General features: G+C 47.8%; 1 protein-coding gene across 3 annotated transcripts in view; it reads right to left on the bottom strand.

Moving 5' to 3' along the window:
- Positions 1-14,505: 14,505 nt before the first annotated feature.
- RBFOX2 (RNA binding fox-1 homolog 2) overlaps positions 14,506-22,496 on the bottom strand; it is a 165,640-nt gene continuing 157,649 nt past the window's right edge. For 2 of the 3 annotated variants that reach the window (XM_054279222.1, XM_054279231.1), the window contains 3 exons: positions 18,490-18,578; positions 17,507-17,579; positions 14,506-16,398 (listed from right to left, as the gene is read on the bottom strand). In XM_054279222.1, the coding sequence (XP_054135197.1) occupies positions 16,354-16,398; positions 17,507-17,579; positions 18,490-18,578 (207 nt within the window). In that variant the 3' untranslated portion in view covers positions 14,506-16,353. Of the gene's footprint in view, positions 16,399-17,506; positions 17,580-18,489; positions 18,579-21,026; positions 21,104-22,496 lie in introns of all 3 variants that reach the window. The other variant, XM_054279241.1, reaches the window with a different exon arrangement.

The following is a 22,496-nucleotide window of genomic DNA, read 5'->3' as shown; positions in this document are numbered from 1 at the left end:
AGCTTATGATGGTCCAGCATGTGCAGAAACACACAGTGTGAAGAGCCAGCACCTAATCCCAGCTCCTGCAGTGGATCAGAGCATCTCGTTCAGCACTCCCTGCTCAGAGAGGGATGCCTGAGCAGATACAATGAGACAGCAGTGTAAGCAGGGGCTTAGAAAATACAACTGACTACTGCAAGCAGCATGTTTTTACTTGGCCTTAGGTATGGTGACAGGAGATAACATAGCCAAAAGGCATCAGAGGTTAGAAGACAAAGCAGAAAGAGAAGGGCCACCCCTTAGCAGGGGTGAGGTTATTTACACAACAGCCAGTGAATATGTGGCTTATTTATACAGGATAAGAAGAATGAAAATAGGGTTATCTTATGTTGAGTGAGATAATTTAATAGTACACAATTACTTCATACAGATTTAGCTAGAAGTAATTAAAAGTAAGATTGTGCTCTGAGGCAGAGTTCCCCTGCCACTGAATTCAGGTCCAGTGGGAAGTTCACACTTGCAGCCACTCACCAAATCGAATCCCTAAACTTCAGACATTTCCCCCAGCAGCTTAACTGTTGTGTCCTTTGAAGTTATATTTTAGGTTTAAATTTCAGTCTTTATCCTCCTTCTTACCTTTCTTTCTAGTTGGAAATCCAGAGGCAGCTTCCATCTGCTGATCTGAGTGCCCTGGTGCAGGGGAGCAGGATCTGCTCCCCCAGCTGGGCAGCCTCAGGCAGCCAGGATGCAGCCGTGTCACAGAGTCTTGCTCCCTGCCCTCATGCAGGGGTTCAGAGGTATACTGTGGATCTGCCTTGGGAGTGGAGCTTGGAAATGTTATGTCTTCATCTGAAGGCAAAATCAAACCGTGTAGACCCCTGATGCAACACAATGCCAGGGTGTCAGGAGGCTTTTGGCTTGCCAGGAACCCAGAAGAAATATTTTCAGCCTGAGTGAGGTTGACATAAATATTTTCTTTCTTTTTTCTTCCCTCTGAACTCACAGGTGAACCAGAAGCCACGGGTTTGCCACCTTGGAAATAAATTTACAACATCAGCAACTGCTTTTTGAGTGCCCCAGTGAAGTAAGCAACTTGCTGCTTCCTTTCTGTTTTCACCCACGTGTGACTGCATGAGCCCTCTGTCTCTGCAAGAGCATGACTTTTACTTCTCTGGCAGCAGAAAAACATGAAATCACATCTGCCCCGGTTCTCCATCATTTTTCATCCCTGCACAGCACACATGGGGTGTGCCTTGGACCAGGGGGCTGTGTCAGGTAAGAACTGCCACATCACAGCTGCACTGCACCCACCCTGGCAGGACCCAGACAGCAACCTGGGGCAGGGCATTGATGGCTCCAGGGACAGGAGCCCAGCCAGGGACACCATCGAGGAGAGCTGTCAGGTGGGGACAGCGTGGGCTGAAGACTTTTCCCTCACCTCCACGCACACAGCTGCAATATCCCCAGCATGTCCTGGCACAGAAACCAATAGGGCAGATTTTCACAGTGATGAACACAGGGGAAAAGAAACACAGAGGGACATTTTGTGAAGGCTAAACAACCCCAGCTTTGCAGAAGTTGTTTTGCTTTCCACCTGCTTATTCCCACCCACTTAGGCAACTTAATACTGACTTTTCATTCATTTTTTTTTTAAAGCATTTGAAACAAAATGAGCTAATTACAGAGTAAATATTTAGCTTGAAATGAGCAGACAGATATTCAAAGCCATTTTCTGACATGACAGATGATCTGAAAGGAGCTATGCTGCAGGCATTGTGTGCCGATCAAACCCAATTTAAAACTACAAGGCATAGAAGCAAAAATAGACATGACCCCAAGCACAAACATCCCCACACAGTCTCCTGTAAACTGCCATGGGTGATTTCATGGCAGCTGAACCTGGAGGCACTGAAACTGCATCACCCACCTCTGAGGGTGCTGCCGTGATAAACCTGTGTGAACAGCACTGAAGCAACACACAAACATTGCCCTGGCGGGGCTCATCCAGCTGCTCCAGTTTTGGGACCCCAGCATGGGCCCTACATTTCCTGAAGACCTAAGGGAAATTCCTGTCCCCTTATGCAATGACCTAACTTCCAGCTCTTGGTATGCTTGGTGGAACCTCAGTGACTCTTGCTACCTTTGTCACACCTAAATTATTGTGACATTCAGCTGACAGGTGGGAGCCAGGTAATGTGGGAAAAGTAACCTTTTCACCCTTAAGTGCTGAGGAGCTCATAGCCAAGCAGCCACACCCCAGACATGCTGAGGAGCAGAGGGATGCAGGAGGAGCTGCGTCTGCTTAGCATCTCCAGCTCCAAGCCCACAGAGCACACTCAGAGATCAACCTTTTCCCAAAGCTTTGGCTCAAACCCTGGTGCTCCTGGAGCAGCCCTGAGCTTGCAGCAGAAGTGGACGGAGACCTGAGTCCAACTTTGGTGAGCAGGATTGGGAAACAGGGGCTCTACAGCCACACACCACCCACAAAATGGGTGTGGATGGCTGGAGCCTGTGCTGGGTCCCTAAAGGACTGGAGGGTTATTATCAGATGTGGGTATGGCCCCACATGGGAGATGCAGCTGGACCTCCAGGACCCGGGGCGGCCTGGAGAGGAGAAGTATGAGAGACCTTACTACCCACACTTCACATGTGGGAAACCAGCAGGGCATTTATGGGATTAGATGCAGAAGGAAAATCTTCAAGAGAGTAGCTCTGGGACAGGAAAAAATGAGGAAATTCACACAGCATCCCTGAGTGACTGTGCCCACATCCTGGGGGATGCACTGGCTAAGGAAGGCAGGGCCTCTTCCAGGTCATCCCAATGTCTAATGACCCAGGTATTTTGAAATCAGAAGCACAAGCAGCTGCAGTGAGGGCAGTGAAAACATGGACATGATGTGGCTCCTGGCAGAATTGTTCCCTAGTGCACAAATACTAATGAAGACAACTTCAAGCATGAGGTGCTAGTCTGGTTCTTCAAACTCAGGGCTGAGCAGAAGGCACCAAAGTGGTCTTGTGGGCAGAAGGAAGTGATGGCCCTGCCCAGAGGACGCAGCCCATCAGTCCTTCCACACCAGCCTCCTGCCTCTTCCCCTTGGCTATCACTAAGGCAAACAGCCATCCCTGCTATCCCATGCCTGAGGTTTGGGATGAAACTTCACAGATGAAACTTCCTCCTGTTCCCTCCAGGAGGCCCCGGTGCCAGGGCTACTCCATCACCCTGGCCAGGCTGTGTGGTCCCTTCACCTTTTGGTCAACACTTTGACCCAATTTTTAGCATTAGCACCATGCTGACAATCCTTTGATCCTTCAGCTTTCCCACCCAGGAGCTTGGTTTTTTTGCTGGAAGCAGCTGCACAATCAGACCACCAGTGGGCTGGGTCTGAGACTGGGTCCTGGGTTTGCTGCTCTTCACTGGTCAGTGACATCTGCAAGGTGAGAGAGAAGAAGCCAGTCCTGTCCCTGGTGTGGCCACAGACCCTCAGCACTGCAGCACAGCTCTGGCTCTGGAAATGGCCTTCCTGCACATGGAGAGCCAGGAGGTGCCGGGGATATCCCAGACCCAGGTGCCTCGCTGTGGCTTTGGGAGGTGAGGGCTGGTCACTCCCAAGCTCTGAAGCATCTCTGGGTTGTTTGTGGAAACACTAGTCAAAGAAAAGAGGTGCTAAAAAATAAACTATAAAATGAAGTAGAATAATAACTGTCTTGGGTAGAGGAATCTCAGAAATGTCATGGCCTTGACTGCCCTGGTGGGTAAGACAGCTCTGGGTATTCACAGCCCTGCTGAGTCCTGGGAGGCCGGCTAGACCTGGCTTTATTGGCCCTGGTTCTCCTTTTAATTTTATCCAAATGGCCAGACTACTGAGGTACCATTCAAAATGTGCCTTTCTGCTTTTTTCTGCCTTGCATCACCCTGTGTGCTCAAGCCCTGTTGTTCCCGTGGGTCATTCCTTTGGGCACATTCATGACTCTTGGTTTCTCTGACTTAGAAGATGAGATGGCAGCTTTTAAAAGCATTTGTATTTTCCCCAATGCCTGGAGTGAAACTGAGGTCAGAAACATTTCTGGGCATGAAATATGCCTCTGAGCATGTTAGGATTTTGTTCCATGAGGATTTCTTGGCTTCCAGAAGGTAGAAGCAAAGGATTTGGAAAAAGATAACTTCTGTTCTGCAGCACTCCCTGAGCAGCCACCTACCACCAAGCCAATCAGTCAGGGCAGCATAGCAGAGCTCAAAGCTTGGGACCTGGTTGTTTGCAAAGCAGAAAAGACAAGATTCATCCACTGCCTCTTCTCTCCTCCTGGCAACCCTCATTGTATTTTGGGCACAGATGCTCAGACTCAGTGCTGGTAACTGTTCTAGAAACATGCAGCCCCAGGAGACCGATGGAGCTGCAGTGGCAGGGAGGGAATGACGTGGATACGCGTGGTGAGCAAAATCTCCAGGGGTCACATCAGAGATGTACTGTACCCAGACCCAGCTCTTATTCAGGACACACTTTCTGCACACGCAGGATTGCTGAGATCTCAGCCTTGGCAATGCCTATAAGGATGCTCCTCTTCCTCTAGAGCCTCCTAGCTGTGAAGATCCCCTGCAAGGGGACAGGAAGTCATAAAAAGGGACAAGATGATCAATATTTCACATTTTCCCAAAGGAAAACCAGAGTTAAAATCCACCATGCGTCTGTGCAGCTCCAAGTAGAGCTGGACACTGCTACATCACAGGGACAAAGTGGCTCCTGGCTCTGCACCACAGCCACACAGTACATGTCCCTGGTGCCATCAGTCACCAGCAGGGAGAGGCATCCTCGGCCAAGGTGTTTCTCAAAGGACCCCTTTGTTTTTGTCGAGATGTTTCATTTCAGGGCATGATGAGGGCATGCCAGAGACAGGCAGGTCTGCAGAGTATTGAGTTTTCTAAATGCACAGAACTCCCCAGTTCCCCCTGCAGTGCCAGATCACACCTGGCCTGCAAATCACAGTGAGTTTTGTGCAGCTGCTGGGATGTCCCACCTGAGACACCTCTCAGGGTGCTGTCATGTCTCTAAGCACCCCAGGCCATTGCTGGGAGCCACTGATGGTCACCACTCCCACAATTTGGGCAGCTCTGGCCAGGTGCAAATGTGTTCAGCCCCTGGAGGGCTATTTGGCTTCAGTTTCATATTCTTTGTTTTGAAGGCACCATTCCTCAGTGCAATGCAACATACTTGAGAGCTTGAAGGCTCCAGGATCAGCCAGAGGAAAATCAGGAGGTCTGGCATCCCATGCCTGGGGTTATTTAGGACCCTCCTTGCTACTAGGGATGCCTTACAGCTGCTGCCTGCATGCTGGTCTTTGGGGGGACAACCAGAGCAAGCTCCCTTAGCTCTGTGCAGGGGGTTTCTGCCCAGTTTTGGTGTGAGGACACTGGCTGATGGTTAGGAGGCCTTTCATGGTCCCCACAGCTCATGGATAATGCTGGAGGCCAGTGACTTGCCAGCACAAGCCCCAGTACTTACTCGTGCTGCTGCTGACAGGTACCAAATCCATAGTGCAAGAGGTATTTGATGTAAGGAGCCTTTGAGAATGGGGCTTTCCCCTCAACCCTGCAGTAACTCCAGGTATTTGCTCTTTTCAAGTCAAAGCTATCTGAGAGCCCAGAGCTGAAGAGATATTTTGCACAGTTGCTCAGTGACCCGAATTGCTGAGCTGGGCTCTGCCTGCCTCCCCTCCAGAGCTAATGACCCTCTCAACCACAGCAGGACCTGGATCCACACCAGGGATGAGTCGGCTTCACCACAGCTGTCATCTCCAATGCTTCAAGGCTGTCTCACCCAATCTGACCCCGTGAAGTGTGTGAGACTCACCTCTCCAGACCTCTGGCTGCACCAGCTCTCAGCTCAGCACTGCTCACATCACACTGTTAGTGGGGAGCAAGCGGGTCATTTCTGTTCCTTTACCACAAACCCCATTGCAGACCCCCAGAGCAGAAATAAGAGTGTTACTCCTGGGTCACAGCTCTGAAGCCAGCTCACCCCTCACCCTCAAGGCCACTGTGCAAGTTCAGCACACACCAGCTTTTCCCCAATTCTGACTTTTTCATTTTGTCCCCAAACTTTTCAGTCAGCCCTCCACAACACCCCTGTGCAAAACTTTGCACGGATGGCGCCAATTCTCCCTTTTCCTGTCTCACCTTCAAGCCCTGCAGCTGAGTGGGACCAGCAGGGCAGGCAGCACACCCACATTCCCACTGGGGCGAACCAAAATCCCTCCCCAGCCCCTTGTGCCGTGGGCAGAGGCATCCGCAGCTGCCCTGCACTGGGGGAGAGCGCAGGGACAGCCGGCGGCATCGCGCCCACGTGAGCCGCTCTGGGCCAGGAGCAAGGAGCTATTTCTGGAGAAGCGCTTCTCGTGGAGCAGAAGCAGCAGAACTCAGAAGCACTGACCGAAAAAGAAAGGCCCCGGTGTTTTGAGCAGGAAGCGAGGTTTCCCAGCCTCCCGCCGGGAAGGACGGGAGACATCCTTGCAAAAATAAGAGAGGACTGCGGCGCTCTGTGGCAGCAGGGCTCCAGAGGAGCTCAAAGGCTACTTCAGCAAGACCGTAAACACGCCAGATCTGCTGTTGTTGCAGAGCTCCGTGAAATCGGCGATGTCTGAGCGGAGTTCAGCTGGAGAGCGCTCGTGCTATAAAAAACAAAGTGACTTTGGGCTTTGACGCTTCCTCCTGACACACAAAAAGGTGATTTGTGATTCAAAAGACAAGGAATTTATCATCAAAAGGAGCTGGGACAGAGCTCAGTGTTTACACATGGAAGAACAAGACAGGCACCAAGAGCAGATATATTTATACTCATCCATTAATAAAAGAAGCCAAGTCAACCATACCTTTGTGCTAAAGTTAGAGCACAGCACTCTGCATGTCCTTAAAAAGGCAAGAAAGTTTCCACAAACTGGGACAGCTGCTCCCAGTGCCGGCTCTGTGCATCTCCTCCTTGGCACTCTGGCATCGGTGTGCCGAAGCAGGAAAGGGGCCAAGCATGGCAAGGCTTCTCCAAGTGGGAAGGCTGACTCCTAGAGTCTGGTCATGGGCCGGTGGCCACTGCATCTCAGGAGCCAAACAGTCCCTGCTGCACTGTCAGAGACCTGCAGGAGATGACTGCCTCTTGCCAGAAACAAAAACCCTCCAGTATACTTTCAGCTCTAGTATTCTCATTGCTTTCCTGGTTATGGGGCTCACACAAGCCAGGAGCTTTCTCCTCTGCTGCAGGTGGAATGGGGGAATGCTGGGCTTGGCACGCTCAGGCTGGCTCTGTGGGCAAGGAACTGGTTGGTGGGGAAAAGCAAAGGGAAGAGAAGCAGCACTCAAGGGTTCCAGGTTTGGGTCAAAGGGTCAGTGCAAGGCCAAGGTGGACAGAGAGCACCCAGGACAGAGGATGGTCCGTCTCCAGTGAAGTCAGCAATAGGGCTGGATGATGCAAGTCACTGGAAGGTCCTGGATTGGTATTTGGCATTCCTTAACCCACAGCTACAGTTGGAGTTGCCTGGCTTCACCTGCCGTGTGCTGGGGAATGTTACACCAATTGGCAGGAAAGACACAGAAAGTCAGCTCTGTTCCTTGGGAGGTGCTTCTAGAAAGCAATCAATTATCCTTCCTGACAAGTAACAGATGAGCTCTCACAGTTGTTTTCCTGTTTCCCTTCTCTTCCCCCACCCAGCTCCAGCCCTCAAACCACGCTGGAAGCAGCAGGAGCCAGCACTGGATATGCTATGCCAGAAATGATCGCGTTTCAGGCAAACTGAGAGCAATCACAAAAAATACATCTTGTCTAAATCAAAGTTAAGCACATTGCAGTTTTTCTTCTCCACACCCCAGTCAAACAGCTGCAAGCAACAAGCAAGGCCGGCTGCACAGGGCAGGAAACAGCTGCAGCGCACAGCGGAGCAGGGGTCACCTCTCACCTCCCAGGACACTGAAGCTGTTGGCACTGCAGAATGCATTTCCCCTCTGAACTCACGCAGAATATGCTACAGTTACATGAACTTGACTGACCTTTGAGCAAGACATAGCACTAGATGGCCTCCACAGATCTCTTCCAACCCAAATTATTCTACAACTTTGCAATTTTCTGCATAAAGACAGAAAGAGGGCATGCACATAACTCTTCCTCCCACACCAGCTACTAAGCTAAGCTCTCCTATCAAAGGGATGCTCAGCCTGCTATCTCTGAGCCAGTACAGTCAATAGAAGTCCAGTGGCAAAATCCTGACAAGAAGTCAGCTTTGCTGCTGGCACAGGGATCAGGACTTCTTCCTCAGCTTTTGGGTCAAATCTCCTGATGCAGCTTGTCGGTGCCAGCCTAAGATGCAGCCTTAGCTGTCACACTAACCTCACCCTTGAGCTCTTCTGCAAGTTCAGTTTGAATTCATAAATCATTTCAATATGATCCAAATGCTTTCCAGCAAATGTTACCATTTACTGACTCCATCCCACCCTGCAGCAGACAGGCACAGCTGTGTGGCACCGAGGTTCTCACTTGGCAGCCACGCTGGTGGACCCGTACCAAGCCCCCTGCTACAGAGCCCACGCCAGGGCTATTGCCAAACCCTCTGCCCAGGTCCTTCCTGATGACAGGGGCACTGTCACTCAGGTGATGCTACCTATACACATAGAAACAAGCACCATGGCCCACGATCAGCTGTGACTAATGTGATTTGTCTATTCCTTATTACAATTATTTACAGTTTATAGGAAGGGGGATGCATTAAATCAGCCGTGTTTGCTTCCTCAGCCAGCTTGCAGTGCATTTAAAGAACCTCTGCTTCCTTTGGTGAGCTCTGCTTCTGATAAAGCATGTTGAGCAATGCTGAATATTACAACACATTTACTAATTAGTGAATTACAAATTACTTTGACTAATTATTAAATTCCAGGATCAGCCATTTTACAGCTTTGCCGTGAAACAAGGGTAGGCTGGAAGACCTAGAGCTCCTTTCCTGTGCCTCTGAAGCTTGCCTCTGCAACACCTTCTCCCAGCACCGCAGAGCTTTCTTTCAAGACCTTTCCCATTTCCACTGATGTAGAATCCCTTAACCAGCTTTTCTTCAACCATTATTCAGCCCCGATTTCCAAGCATCTAATTTTAGCAGTCACTGTTGAACATCCTCTTGAGTTATTGTTAGAATGAAATGAGGATCATCTGACAGGAACATATCCTTGGTAAATACTGGGAAGGAATACTTAAGGAGCTAGCACACCTTCCTGCATCAAAATCGACAATCCTACTGCCCAGGGACACACCTTATCCCACCCTTTTTGTTCCTGGTACCTTGCATTTCCAAAGGCAATTAAAGCACCAGCCTCAACTGTACTAGGCATATTTGGCTGTGTAATTTTGCTCAGTTATTGTTTCAATAATCACTTTCAATTAGCCACAGGGATTTATTATTTGCTATTTTTAGGATCATTTCAGTTTTAAAGGCACCTGATTACACAGATCTATATTTGCATGACATCTTTCACTGGAGGATTTGTAAGTACTATGTGGAATGTGAATGAATTTCTGCTTGTCTGCAGCAATGCTCTTTTGACAGACAGGACAACAGGGGCAGTAATTAAAAGACATGTCCAAACTCCCAGAGGAAATTTACACTGACAGAGGAACCCCAGCTTCCAGCGGTGTGTGTTAACTATTACACCTGTGCTAACACAGACAGAGCAAGGTTGGCCACACAGGCACTAAAGGAGATGCAGATATGTAATTTGAAATGGCTGTCTCTCCTTCCACATTAACAGGCTCAAACACCAACTAGGCTTGAAGAGAAAAAAAAAAATTAAAAAAGCTTCTTATCAAACACCGAACAATTGGCCCTTCTCTGCTAATAAGAAGCAATGGGAAAGAATGGCAGGGAAATGTGTGGATTTTCTGAGGTCAGTATAGGAACAGATGGGGCTGGGATTTTGCCAGCGTGAGTTGCCAAGGCCTTTATCACTGCTAAGAAGATCCAAGCTCCCGGCTCGTTCTTCACACAGCTTCCCTTCTTTGCATTTTACCTGCCAGGGCAATGCACCAGCGAAATCCATCCAGATGTGCTGAAAAACAAACAACACAGGGGAGCCAGCAGACTGGTGTTTCTCTCTTTTATTTAAAAACAGTGCTTCATTACCATTTGCAAAGGGTTAGGAAGGGTTTCCCCCCTTGCTTAGAGTTTATAAAAGCCAGCAACATGATCAATAATTTATACACATGGATAGTAATACAAAAAAAAGGAATAAAAGCTAAAGATCTAACTACTCCAACCTTCACAATTCCAGCTACTTGATAATAATAGGAATAACCCAATGAATACTGTATGGTCTGAAAGCTACTATACAATATGATACTTAACGAGGGAGGGCGGGAAGTTAAAGGCTGTCACAAAGCCCTGGGATGCAGATACTGCTTCTCCAGAGTCAGCAGGGAAATGGGACCCTGGGCAAGCGGCTCGGGCGTCCTAGGAAATGATCCAGGGGAAGGGAACGCATCCCCTCGGGACGCGCCCTGCTCCCCGGGGTACCTGGAATGGGAGGTGCTGGGGAGACTGCGACAAGGGGCAAGTCTGTTGCTGCCATTGGAGGTGCTGGGGCATCTCAGCCTCGCACTGAAAATCTCCAAGTCTCAAAGAGATCAGCCTGTGAGGTCAGTAAAATACTCCACCAGCTCTGTATCACTCTGTAGCCCTGGTTCTCATTTGCTATCAGCCCCAGGTTTTAGCTCCAGCTATTTACAAGCAGGATTTATCATATTAAAAAAAATCAAACAAACCAAAAACCAAACAAAGCCTAACAAAAACCCCAAACAAACAAACAAAAAAGAAAACCCAAGGAAATAAAACAAAACTAAGTCATATCCCCTAGGGTAAAAGAGGATGATTTTGTCACTTGATAATGCAGCCAAAATTGAGCTGCCAAAACTACAACACTCGCACACACAAAATACTGTGAACAGAAAAAAAATAGAAAAATATGACCAGAACTGAGACTACTAATGTGGGAGGCCTGATTTCTGTAAGGAATTTACTCCTCAGGGAAGCAACAAGCCTCTCCACCAGCAGAGAACTGGGAATCTGGCAAGAGATTTATTGACTCACTTCAGAGCATCAACAAAAATTTAAAAAGAAAAAACATTCCTAAGATTAATGGGCATTTTGCTGACTCTGACTGCCAGCCAAATGAATATCTTGATGGACGGCTTTAGACACCAGCAATCTCCTGGTGAAATCAGGCAAGGTTTTTGGCTGATGCATTCCTGCTCTATCACAAGTTGAGAGGCAGCATGGGAAGCTGGTCACCTGCACAAGCCTGGGCCAGCTGCAGCCCACGGCCCCAACAGGACAGCCACAGGCAGAACTGGCAGCCCCAGCAAGAAGCTGTCATCCAGGGTCAGCAGCGGCAACAGACACAGGGCTTGGCTGCCACTGATGCAGGCACTGCAGAGGGACGGGGGCTCTCCTGACAACTCCTGGCTGGAGCAAAGCAGACAGGCACAAACCCCACAGCCTACTTGCAAAGGGCCCCATTTCACACTCTGGCTATCAGACTCCTGCTTGCCTTGTTGACTGGAGTTTTCATTGTAGAAGAGAAGTTTACTGGGGTTGGAGGGTGGAGAGGGCAATCAGTAAAGTGGGGATGCAGGGAACAGGCTTTTCAGACATTAACATCACCAAAAATAGTGTTTTATGCAACAAAGAATCAAGTCTCACTGGTGTATACTACAAAATGTTTGACATTATCCAAGAGCATGTCAAAAATAAAAACACAAAGAAGTTTACATTGGATGTTCATCTTGTTCACTAGGTTGGTTCTCCCCCCACCCTCCTATTTTAAAACAGTGCAAACAGGTAAAACACTTTAAAAATCACCCCTCTACACCAAGGACAGCATTCCCCCACCCTGCCAGGCTGGAGGGTCACAGGCAGCAGGTCCTCTGCCAGGCTGCCTGTGTGCTTTCCCTTTGGAGCTAGATTCAGCAAAAGCACTCCCCAGAGCTGTTGTTTGGGTTTCCCTTTATTAAATTCCTAAGTGCTCCCCAAACCTGTTTTCCACTTGCCTCCATCTTTGTGGCTAGGATGGGAAGATACAGATAGGGATGGGCTGGGGAAAAACATGGGTAGAACTGGGAGGCTCTGCTTTGTATTCCCCACTGAGAGAGCTCTGGGTGCTGGGATTGAAAGCCCAGCAGCCAGTGTCTCTCTTCAGACAGGGAAATGGCTTCATTAACCGTCCCACAACCAGCACTCAAGCCAGCTACTCAGAAATCCCTCCTCAGCTCTCGCTGTACACCTCACATCCATGGATCTCAGTAACAGGTAAGAACAGGGATAAACTTCAACTTCACTTTAGGGACAGGGAAGCAAAGTCTAAAGTAGCAACATGACTGCCCCACAGGGACCCTTGAGGGGTCACTGACAGAGCCCTGTCTGAAACACAGGTCTCAGACTCCAGAGCCAGTGCTCCTCACTGGGCAAATCTGCTTACTCTCAGGCACTGGAACAGCCAAGCCATAGCTATCTTTAAACATGGCTTTGTCTATCTGAACTCATGGCACAGGACCCACCTAACTGCTTAACCTGGGAAAAGCTGGCTACAGTAGGCTCATACCGAGCTCCCCATTGCCTCCAGGTCCTGTCATGGCTTTTCTTAGAAAAGCTAACTCACCTACAACAGTGCAGCCTCCCACACACGGGGACAGGAGAACAGTTTGCCAACGTGCTGGGCATCAATATAACTTATTCCCAGCAGAGAATATGCTATACCAGTAGTAGTTACTTTATACCAGCACAACCGTAACTGCAAGGAAATACAGACCAGCACATTAAATAAACCAACTCTTCAAACCAAAACTTCATCTGGGTATCATCATGTGCTGGCTGGACCTATTGCAAGACAGCACAAGCAGCTAGAGTTAAAGATACATTTTTTTCTCTGCATCAAGAGGAATCCCAGATGCCACCAGACTAGAAGGTGACAAACAGCAAGCTATTTGCCAGGCTGCCTGTGCAGTTTCCCTCAGAAAGTCAAACCCTGCTTTGCAAGGGACCTGTGACTGCAGACCCATCGCACGGACAAGCACTAGCTGCCATCATTCTAATAAGCCAGGGCCCAGTTCAATTTATTAAACGTAATTAATTTTGCATAGGGAGATATAGGCTTTGTCCTCACTTCTTCAGAAAGCTGGATATAGCCACACCTTGGCTACTCTGAAAGCATCTCTAGCCAGTTCACAAAACATCAGAGTGAAACTGGAGCTGTTGTTCACCAGCAGAGAAGAAAGGCTGAAGAGCTCTCCTGTCACACACAACACTCACTCAAGAAACCTTGCCATGCAAGTTTTTGGGAGGTCTGGTGCTTTGGACACCTGGAACCAGTGAGCTACCTCTGGCCCCCAGCCATGCAAGTGTCCCGGTGTCCCCTCTGCAGCTCAGTGCTGGGAGCAGGGAGCCAGGCCATCAGCAAGCCCCCTCAGGGGATCCTGCAGCATTAACTACGGAGCCACAGAGACCCCGGCTGCTTAATGTACCAGAGAAGCCCGGCAGGGAGGGACCAGAGCAGGCCAAGCTGGGATACAGGAGGAATCAGGCTGGAAGGTCTTAGAACACATATTACTCGGAGATCGGGGGAGCACAGCCCCCCAAAGTTTGGGTGCTTCTGCACTAAACCCCTCACATTCCTCATATCCTTGGGCGGGCTGAAGCTGCCATGCATAGACTCTGCCAGGAGGCAGAAATGGGGCCGGCCTCCCCATTCCCAGGGAGGCCGAGTGGCAGGGGGGCATTGCAGGTGGCACTGCCAGGGCAGGGGAGGGCACTCAGGGTGGGAGAACCTGGCTTTTGGGGAGCCGCAGTCAGAACCAGCTGAACTGAATGTGGGAGAGGGGCAGGGGGGGAGCAGCTGCCCCAGGGGGCTCTGCAGAGGCTCCTGGGCTCACAGCCTGAGGAACTGCCTGCAGCAAGGGAAGGGATGGCCTCGCTCAGGCCCTCCACCCACAGTGGGGAGAACAAGTCCAGTAGAGGCTTTTGCTGCATCCCAGCTCCACAAGTCTCCTGGCTGCTCTGCAGTGGAAATAACTCCCCTTGAATATGACTATCTCTACCACAAGTCCTCCCTCTTCTACCCCAACTCAGGCAGTAAAGACCCCCAAACATGCCGAGTGTCCCTCATTTCCTAGATTTTGTGAAAGCCCCAACACCCTGTTCTCCCCCTCCCTATTTTCAAGCTAAAGTATTTATATACAAACAACAAAAAAATTGTCATAACAGTAACAAACCAAACTTTGGCTTGGGAAAAAAAAAAGTAAAAAACCAACAATAAAACCAGGAAAAAAAAAGGTGGCCAACAGGCTGGCAGTTTGGTGTCCCCTTTATCTAGCAATTCCTCCAGAAAAATCAATAGCTTCAGGGTCTCTAGCTTAACTAATGGTGTCCCCATTCTTCCCATTTGAGATGCCTCCATTCTGCTGTGCACAGAGAGGCTCCATGTATCACTGGAGAAGAGCAAAAAAATGTGTGGCTGGACCAGGACACTCCCCCAGGAGCGAGACCTCTGCTTGCTGATGTTGCTTAGTGTTAAATGCAGGAATTTTCCTATTCTGTATCAGTGGTGGATGGAAAAGCAGGTGTTCGACAGGAGCTGGAGAGGCTCCGCCAACAAATCCATACTCTGAGCTGCCCTTCTGAGGGCAGGGCTCACCCCAGCACCAATGCATGGAGTCGAGGCAGCCCGGTACAATCACACTTCTGCATCTCTCCAGCATGCAATTAGAGCCTGCCTCTGACCACTGGGTTTACTGGGAGCACTCTATGAGCCAGCAGCTGAACAGGGAGATCTGGAGAGCAGCAACTCCACATCACATCACAGCTCACAGTCATCTAAGTGTGCTGTCTTTGAAACACAGCGAATTCTCTGTCTGTGAGAGCAGAAGGGAGATGGTCTTGGGAGGCGTGGACCTCTCAGCTAAATAGTTTCTATCCTTCCAAGTCTTCTAATATGTAGTGTCTATACGGACTCAGCAGACCAGGTGCACAACTTTTTGTGAGAAGCTGGGCAAACAAACCCGGGGCTCCAATGCAGCTATGGAAGGGCCTGAAATAGCTTGTGGTAAGAAGTTCCTATGAATTCAGAGCTTGCATGAACTGCTTCTGCGATACAAAACTACTTCAGGATCACATTTAGATACAAAAGATCCTCCTCCCCCACACAAACCCACAAGCTTGTCCTTCACCTCGAGCAGCTTATGCGTGCCTGGTTTATCCTCACTCACGTTATTTGAAATAGATTACTTGCAGAAGCACCTAAGCAGCCCAGGATGAGCAGCAGCAGAGCCCCTGCAGGCTGGGCCTCAGAGCATGTGCCACGCTCGACTCTTCTGCTCGCTTTCTTCTTCTGCAAGCTTGTAGGTGCTTCACCTCCCCACGTTTAATCACTTGCTGTCCACAACAGAGGTACTCTGCATGATCCTGCACTGCATCTGCCACTCCTCGAGGGATGAAGGGGTGGAAAGGGACAGCAAGAGAGAAAGATCTTCAAAAGGAGGAATGAAAACTATGACAATTACAGCCACCTGCAGCAGACAAAAATCAGTGAGTAAAAGTTCTGTGTGTAGGGAAAAGATCATCCTTATCAAAAACTCCTTTCAAAGTCTTGTCCCCTATAGAGCAGGTAACAGCTGAAGTCTTTGGGCAGGTTGAGGGACTCTTCTCTTGCGAAGTCTAAAGTTCTGACACTGCTGTAACTGTCACAAACCTGTGAGCGTCAGATGGTGATAGAAACAAAGAAAGTCTCTGCATTTCCCCCATTTCCAAATGTAAATCACTATTTCCCACCAGCATTCAGGTCCCAGCCACAGCCAAAGAGTGCTTCCTTCTGCAGACCAGAAACACGGCAGGTGGAGACTTCTCCCTCACGTCCTCCTGTCTCACAGGCACCAAGCACCAGACCCAGGGAAGTAACTCTGGCTGCGTGTTCCTGATTAATTGCATGATATCAGCTTCTAACAGCTTTCCTTATCGCTAATCGCCTTTTCCGTGATTGGTAGGATAAGCTATGCACCAACATACAGACACGGAAATGCATTATTTTTACCACAGTTAAAAAAATCCCAAAAATAAAAACAAAAAACAAACAAACAAAAAAAAAGAGCACAATCTTTGGAACAAAAGAATTAAAGGCAGAAATTTAAAGGAAAAAAAATACATATTTGAAGAACATAGTGAGGTATAAAAAAGTATTTTCTCTTTTGTTTTTTTTTTTGTTTTTCCTCCTCGACTTGCTATAGAGTTCCTCTACTAGTAAATATTGCAATAGCCAGGCCTCATGAACTGGGGGGGCTGTCCCGCTAGCAGGGGGCTCACGTCACTTCAGTAGGGGGCAAATCGGCTGTAGCCACCTCGGTATAAACTCGCCTGTAGAAATGAAATGGGAGAAGAAAAGGTTGTTAGGAGGAGAACTGTGAAGAGATATCCAGGACAGCACCCAAATGCTTCTGGAAGGACCTGTCCTGGCACTGACCCACCACCATGAGCACCTCTAAGAAGCAAGAAAGAAATCTGCCTGCAAAACCAAAGATGTGGCTCAGGAGGGCATGCTCATGGCCAGCCAGCTGGAGGTGAAGTTTGGCAAGTCTTGCTGGAAGGGAATTCAGTACCAGAGTGGGGACTCACCAGTCCTAATCTCAAGCCAGTTGTCCAGGCTGCCTTTAGAGACTGCGGAGACCAGGACTTCTACGATGCTCTTCACCTCACCTCAAGGTAAAGGTCTAAAATAGATATGATGACTGGGTATCCTAGAACTACCTGGTTTTCCCTTATTGACCCTAAAGAGAATCCACATGATGAGCTGAGGCTGAAATGGAGTTGCTACACTGCAGATATCTATTTTTAGGTGTCTTTTTCTCTGAGCACATTTGTATTCCAGCCTTTGCAACAACACAGATACTGCGCTGGCTAGCAGATGGGCAAGCATGTGTTTTCAGCAAGCTGCTCCACTCCCCTCTGATGCCAGCATACCTCATCCTGCCCTTGCATAACTACTGCTGGCAGGCAGGACACTGCACACTTCCACTAGAGCAAGAGGGAACCAAGTGAAGCAGCTTTGCTTCACTTGCAAGATGTCACAAGAACAACTTATTCCCTTGCTTTCCTAGAACTGAAAATGGCAAAAAAAGGTATCCTGAATCTCTAACTATTGCTGATTTTTGCTCTATGTATCACCTCTATGCAGTTCTACTGATTCACCAACAGTGTTCTGGCTCCTGGCAGTTCTGTTTGCTATTCCTATTTTTCATGGTACTAGATGATGTGCAAGATCAAATAATAACTGGTCTCCTACAGCCCGGCTCCTTTACAAGTGTACACATAGACATGAATGTGGAACAACTGGGAATTGCTGCTAAGGACCTCCTCCCTCAACAAAGAAGTTTTTCTGGGTGGGTGAGGTTTCATTGCATGATACCCAGTGGCTGTTCCCCATGCTGGAAATGAGAAACAGCACAAGAAAGAAAATCCCACTTACCACAGCGCCAACTCCGTAGCTAGCGGCAGGGGCAAGGGCATGGTAAGGATCTGCTGTGTACACCCTGCCATAACTGAAGAGAGGGAGAAAAGATATAAAAAGAAAAAAAAAGTCACTTGGGAGGGGCAGAGTGATAGCTGTCTGACCACAGGTAATGGAAGCAGCAGCATGCCCTTGCACACACATGTATGCATCCATGCACACACCAGAACGCAGGCAGCTCCTCTGCAGAGAGATCCTATGAGCATGCTGCCATGCATTGTATGAGATGGGCAAGAGAACAGCCTGCCAGGAGGAATGTGGCACAGGCCATGAGCCTGACCTGCAGGAAAGAAGTCAGCACCTTTGAAAGGTCAGCTAGTGCATCCCTTACCTTTGGGTAATTGCGTGATGCAGTGAGGGAGCAGAGGGACTGCTGGCACTAGTGCTACTGGCACAGTAACAGCTGCTGAATGAAAGCACTGAGGGATTCTCCACTATGGGAGGAGTATAACCTTTAATGTGCTAGGATTAAAACAAGGCCTCACTGCACAGGCAATGAAAAATCTTAAGGCAAGCACTCTGATCAAGACAATCCTTTGTATCTATTCAGAGCTGCATGCTAAAGCATCCTAGAGCACTGCATAAGCTGAGTCATTTTTACTTCACGACGGGGAGAGAAATGCACCCAGTGATTTAGTAGCCTGCCCAAAGCCAGATCTCCAACTGAGGCTGTAACCACACTGCCTGCAGAGAATCACAAGGATAGGGAGGAGGCCAGGATTTGTGCCTGCTCACATACACTGAGGGCAATACTGTCCAGGAGCAGAGACAAACCGTGCACTCAAGTCTTCCGTGTTGAGTGGTGCATGCATGTGTGCACATGCGAGTGCAGGTCAGACAAAGAAATGGGGGAAAGAAGCAGAAGTTCTGTGATGGATCAATGCTCCTTGAATCCCTGAGCACAGCAAGCTAGCCCCCATGGACACCTCTCCCTTACATACCCATCGCTGTAAGCTGCTGCAGCGGCTGCAGCGGCCGTGGCTGCTGTTGCAGTAGCAGGCTGTGCATATCTGTAGGCTGCATATCCACCCTGCAGGAGAGAAGAGAACTGACTTTACAGATACCTGTCCACCCAGAGAGAGCATTAAAAAAAATATTTAAAAAAAGGCACACACGTCACAAGGAAAGGAAGTGTTTCAAACTGCATCAGCTCCCATGTCATGTCTATCACAAGCATCACCCATTAACTCATGTATATTCCTTTCCTTAGAGGGACCAGGGAGGCCCTTCCATTATCTTCTTTAGCAAAAGGAATACACTAAAGGAAGACTGAGCATTGTTACAACCCTAGAGAAAATGCAATTTGGCATGGAGGAAATGGAAACTAGGAAAGACCCGGAATCTTGCATGCAAGGTAATTTTTATGACCCCTTCCTCTTAAGGAGAGGAAATCAGAAGTGGACACTTTCTATGAAGTATTTTAGAAAGGGAACCATTCAGAGAAATTCCTACTTTTTTTTTTTTTTTACCCTCTCTCTTTTACAGCCAGGAAAACCCAAAGGGCTAGAATTTAATTGGATCCACATGTGCAAAAGTAGCAGTAGTCAGAGAAGGTGAAAAGTAATCAGGAAAAGGTGGTCAGAGAAGAGTCTCGTTGGTTTCAAGGCTGTCAACAAGCAAACCAATATTGAGGCCAGCCAGACTGCTCTCCCCTCCTCTCCATATAACAAAGAAACAGGTCAAGAGAATTATGCCAGAACAGCCTGTTCTGCTGCTGTATTTCTGCCCATGCTACACACCTGTAGCAAAGGTGATCAGAGGTAGTTACTAAAAATGTACTTTACAGCTGTGTTGTCAAAATGTGAATTCTGACTCAGAGAAGACCCGTGAGTCTCCTCCTCAAAATCCCACAAGGAGCTCTTGGGGGAGAGTAAGGCCTGCAGTACTGGAAGACCAAGGCCAGGCACCTTTCAGATCAGGGACAAAGGTGGCATAGTAGGCAGCAAATAGGGCTCTGAAGCCCTGGTTGGATCTTTATTGTATTTCTGAACACTTTTTTTAACCTGGGATGAAGGCCTGGTAAATGAACCATAGTTTTGACTTTCTAGAAACACAATGAGCCATAAAAAACATCAGAAAATTCCAGATTGCTTTTGGCTTTTATTTTTTTTTTTTCTTCCAATTGACATTTCAGGGTTTGAAGGACCAGAAGGCAGAGTTATGCTCTTCACCTCCAGAATAAGCTCAACATACCTCTACCACTTCTTCCCTATATATCTTTTGCATACATGTAACTAACTAAGGGTACAAGATCAGCTCCACTACAGAACTGTGTCTTTGCTCAATCTGAACCTGGGTAGCTTTTAAATTAGAAGTAGTGATTTTAAATTAATATTGGTTTCTTTCATGTGGCCTGCATTAGCCCTGTGAAGCCTGATGTGCTATCCAAAACATGTTTGCAGATCCTTTCCTACTCCAGAGAAAAGGGAGTTGCAGCCTCTTCAATCTTTTAGTTAACAGGAGAAAAAGCAACACAGATGTAAAAAGCAACACCTGTGAACCATCACCACATGGCCTGGAAAAGATGCCATATTACAGTTTAGCCCTTTTAATCTCACCTGGCTATTTCAAATCCTGCATTGTGGGCTGATGGCTGGGGATGTTTAGCTTGGTTTTGCCATGCTATCATTTTACCACCATGTAAAACATGACAGAGGCCAGGGGAATGAGGTGCAGCCTTAATCCAAATCCAACCTTCATTAGCATCACCAAATTAAGACAAAACTTTGTATCAATGCCATTGCAGTATTCCCCTTAGGCTATATGCCTCCTGAACCCTTGGGGTGTCACTTGGGCACAGTGTAGGAGGCATTTTCTCCAGGCACTACCCTCCACAGGGCAGCTGCCCTTAGCAGGCACCCTTGATTCCCAATCTGCCCCACACTTCCTCACTTGCCAGTCACATTTCAGACCAGAAGCTGCTTCAAATGTGCCTGGCACATACTCTGAACATGACAGCAAGATGCAGTTTGAAACCAAAAAGGCTTATCATGTAATTGTCTTTTAACTCATGTCTCTCATAAAGGAAAACAAAACAGAACGAAAACAAACCAAACCAAAAAAAAAAAGAAACAAAAAAAAAAAAAAAAGAAGAAGAAAGAAGGGTTGGAATCAGGTGTGGGAGGGGGAACAGAGTAACATTTATTAATCAAAATTAAAAACTAAGCATGCTGACATCTGGAGCTAGAACAACCAGCAAAGTCACCACGTTCAGACTCATATTGGCTAGTTCTATCCATCCCAGCATTCTCTTGGGACAGCAGTTCGCCCTAGGCTCTACCACAAGCTCAGTGAAGTACACAGCCTCAAGTACTAGAGCGTGCAGCCACAACAACCTGCTATTACGGAAACAGTCAGTCACCACTGGAGTTAACATTCCAACCTCAAGGACTCCCAGAGCCCCCCCGAGCCCCCCAGAATGGCTCCCACCCCAGCCCTGTCCCACACCACAATGTTAATAATTATAACAAGCAATAACCCATCTGTTATATCAGAGAAGGGAACAGAGACTCCACTGAGAGATTTAGAGCGGGATGTTAACATTTCTTCAGTCAACTGCACAACAAACAAAAAAACAAAACAAAAAAACAGGAGAAATAATTCATTGGAGAAATGAAGTTAAGAAATAGCTGACGTGTATTGCTTTTTAACCATGCACTGATGCAAAATTGAAGCTACTGGTTATTTAAAAAAGGAAAAAAAATCTCCGGATAGAGGTACACACATACAGGCAGACCTGCTCACTTCAAAGCAATCTGCAAAGTCTACTTATGTGTACTTCAAATAAAACCAAAAATGGGGATCATAATGGCCATGGTGCATTCCTGTCATTGGAGCAATGAGTGTGGACAGCTGGGAGATTTCTGAGAAGGGATGTATTTAGCATGACCAGCAGGTCCAAATACACCAAAATAGGGTGAAGGAAAGAGGAAGAACTGTTGCAACTATAATTTGTTTTTACATAAATCCTTTCACCAAGCTCTGGGACCGTACAGAGCAGGCACTGTACAGGTTGCCTTACCCAGCTGATGCTCCTGTTCTCCACAACCCAGGATCCACCTATATAATTCAATAAATGCATCTAAAGCCTGTTCAGCTTGTCCAATGCACCAGATATTCTCTCCTGCTATTCCTTTTCACACAAAACTTGTACCTGATATGCAGAGCTCATCTGAAAGGTCCTAGGACCCCTAGTGATTTCTGGTGCCACCCACTTCAGGTACTCCAGTAAATAAAAAATATAACAGCATAGAGCATCTGCAACTACAGCAACAAAGAGGGAAAAATGTGTTTCCAAATGAAAGAAAGAATTATTAAAAAAAAAAAGGAAAAAAAAAAAGAAAAAAAAGAAAGAAAGAAAAAAAGGCCCTTGCCAGCTTCAACACATTCCTTCAGTGCCACAGCCAAACTGCAACAGAAGAAACCAATGAGTGGCATAGTGCCTGAAACTCAGGACAGCCATGCAACTCCCACTCCACCTATTTGATTCCACAGGAACAGGTTACCCATACAGATTCTGTTTTTAAAAACCTTCAGTCTCATCTCAAAGGAAGTAAGCGTGGCTGAGCTTCTTGTGCAGACGTTATGTCTGAGACGTTTCTATCAATGGGACACTTTAATTACTGCCTCCATGAGGGAATGGGAACTAGCAAGAAGGCTTGTGCATTGTCAATGGGCATTAGAAACAACCAAAAGGACTGTGCAAATTAAGATTAGCCCATTTTGGTACAGGCTTTTGGATTGTCTGGGGACCATGTGAGAGAAATGAACACCAGCATATATGTTGCTTATCCTGATTCAACTTCTTTTTGTCTATCTGGCATTCCAGTCTTGCTGGGGCTATGCTGGATCCCTTTCCCCACGAAGTGTTTCTGCCTACAGACCTGAGCTGTCCAACAGCTGTATTTGTTAGGTATGAACAAAAGCTCAATTTAAAATTACTCTTCTG

Source organism: Melozone crissalis, unplaced genomic scaffold (assembly GCF_028551555.1).
Source record: "Melozone crissalis strain CALT ecotype California unplaced genomic scaffold, PUWL_Pcris_2 ptg000004l_1, whole genome shotgun sequence".
NCBI lineage: Eukaryota > Metazoa > Chordata > Aves > Passeriformes > Passerellidae > Melozone > Melozone crissalis.
Note: the sequence above shows the minus strand (reverse complement) of the source record. Positions and strands in the feature narration are given on the sequence as shown.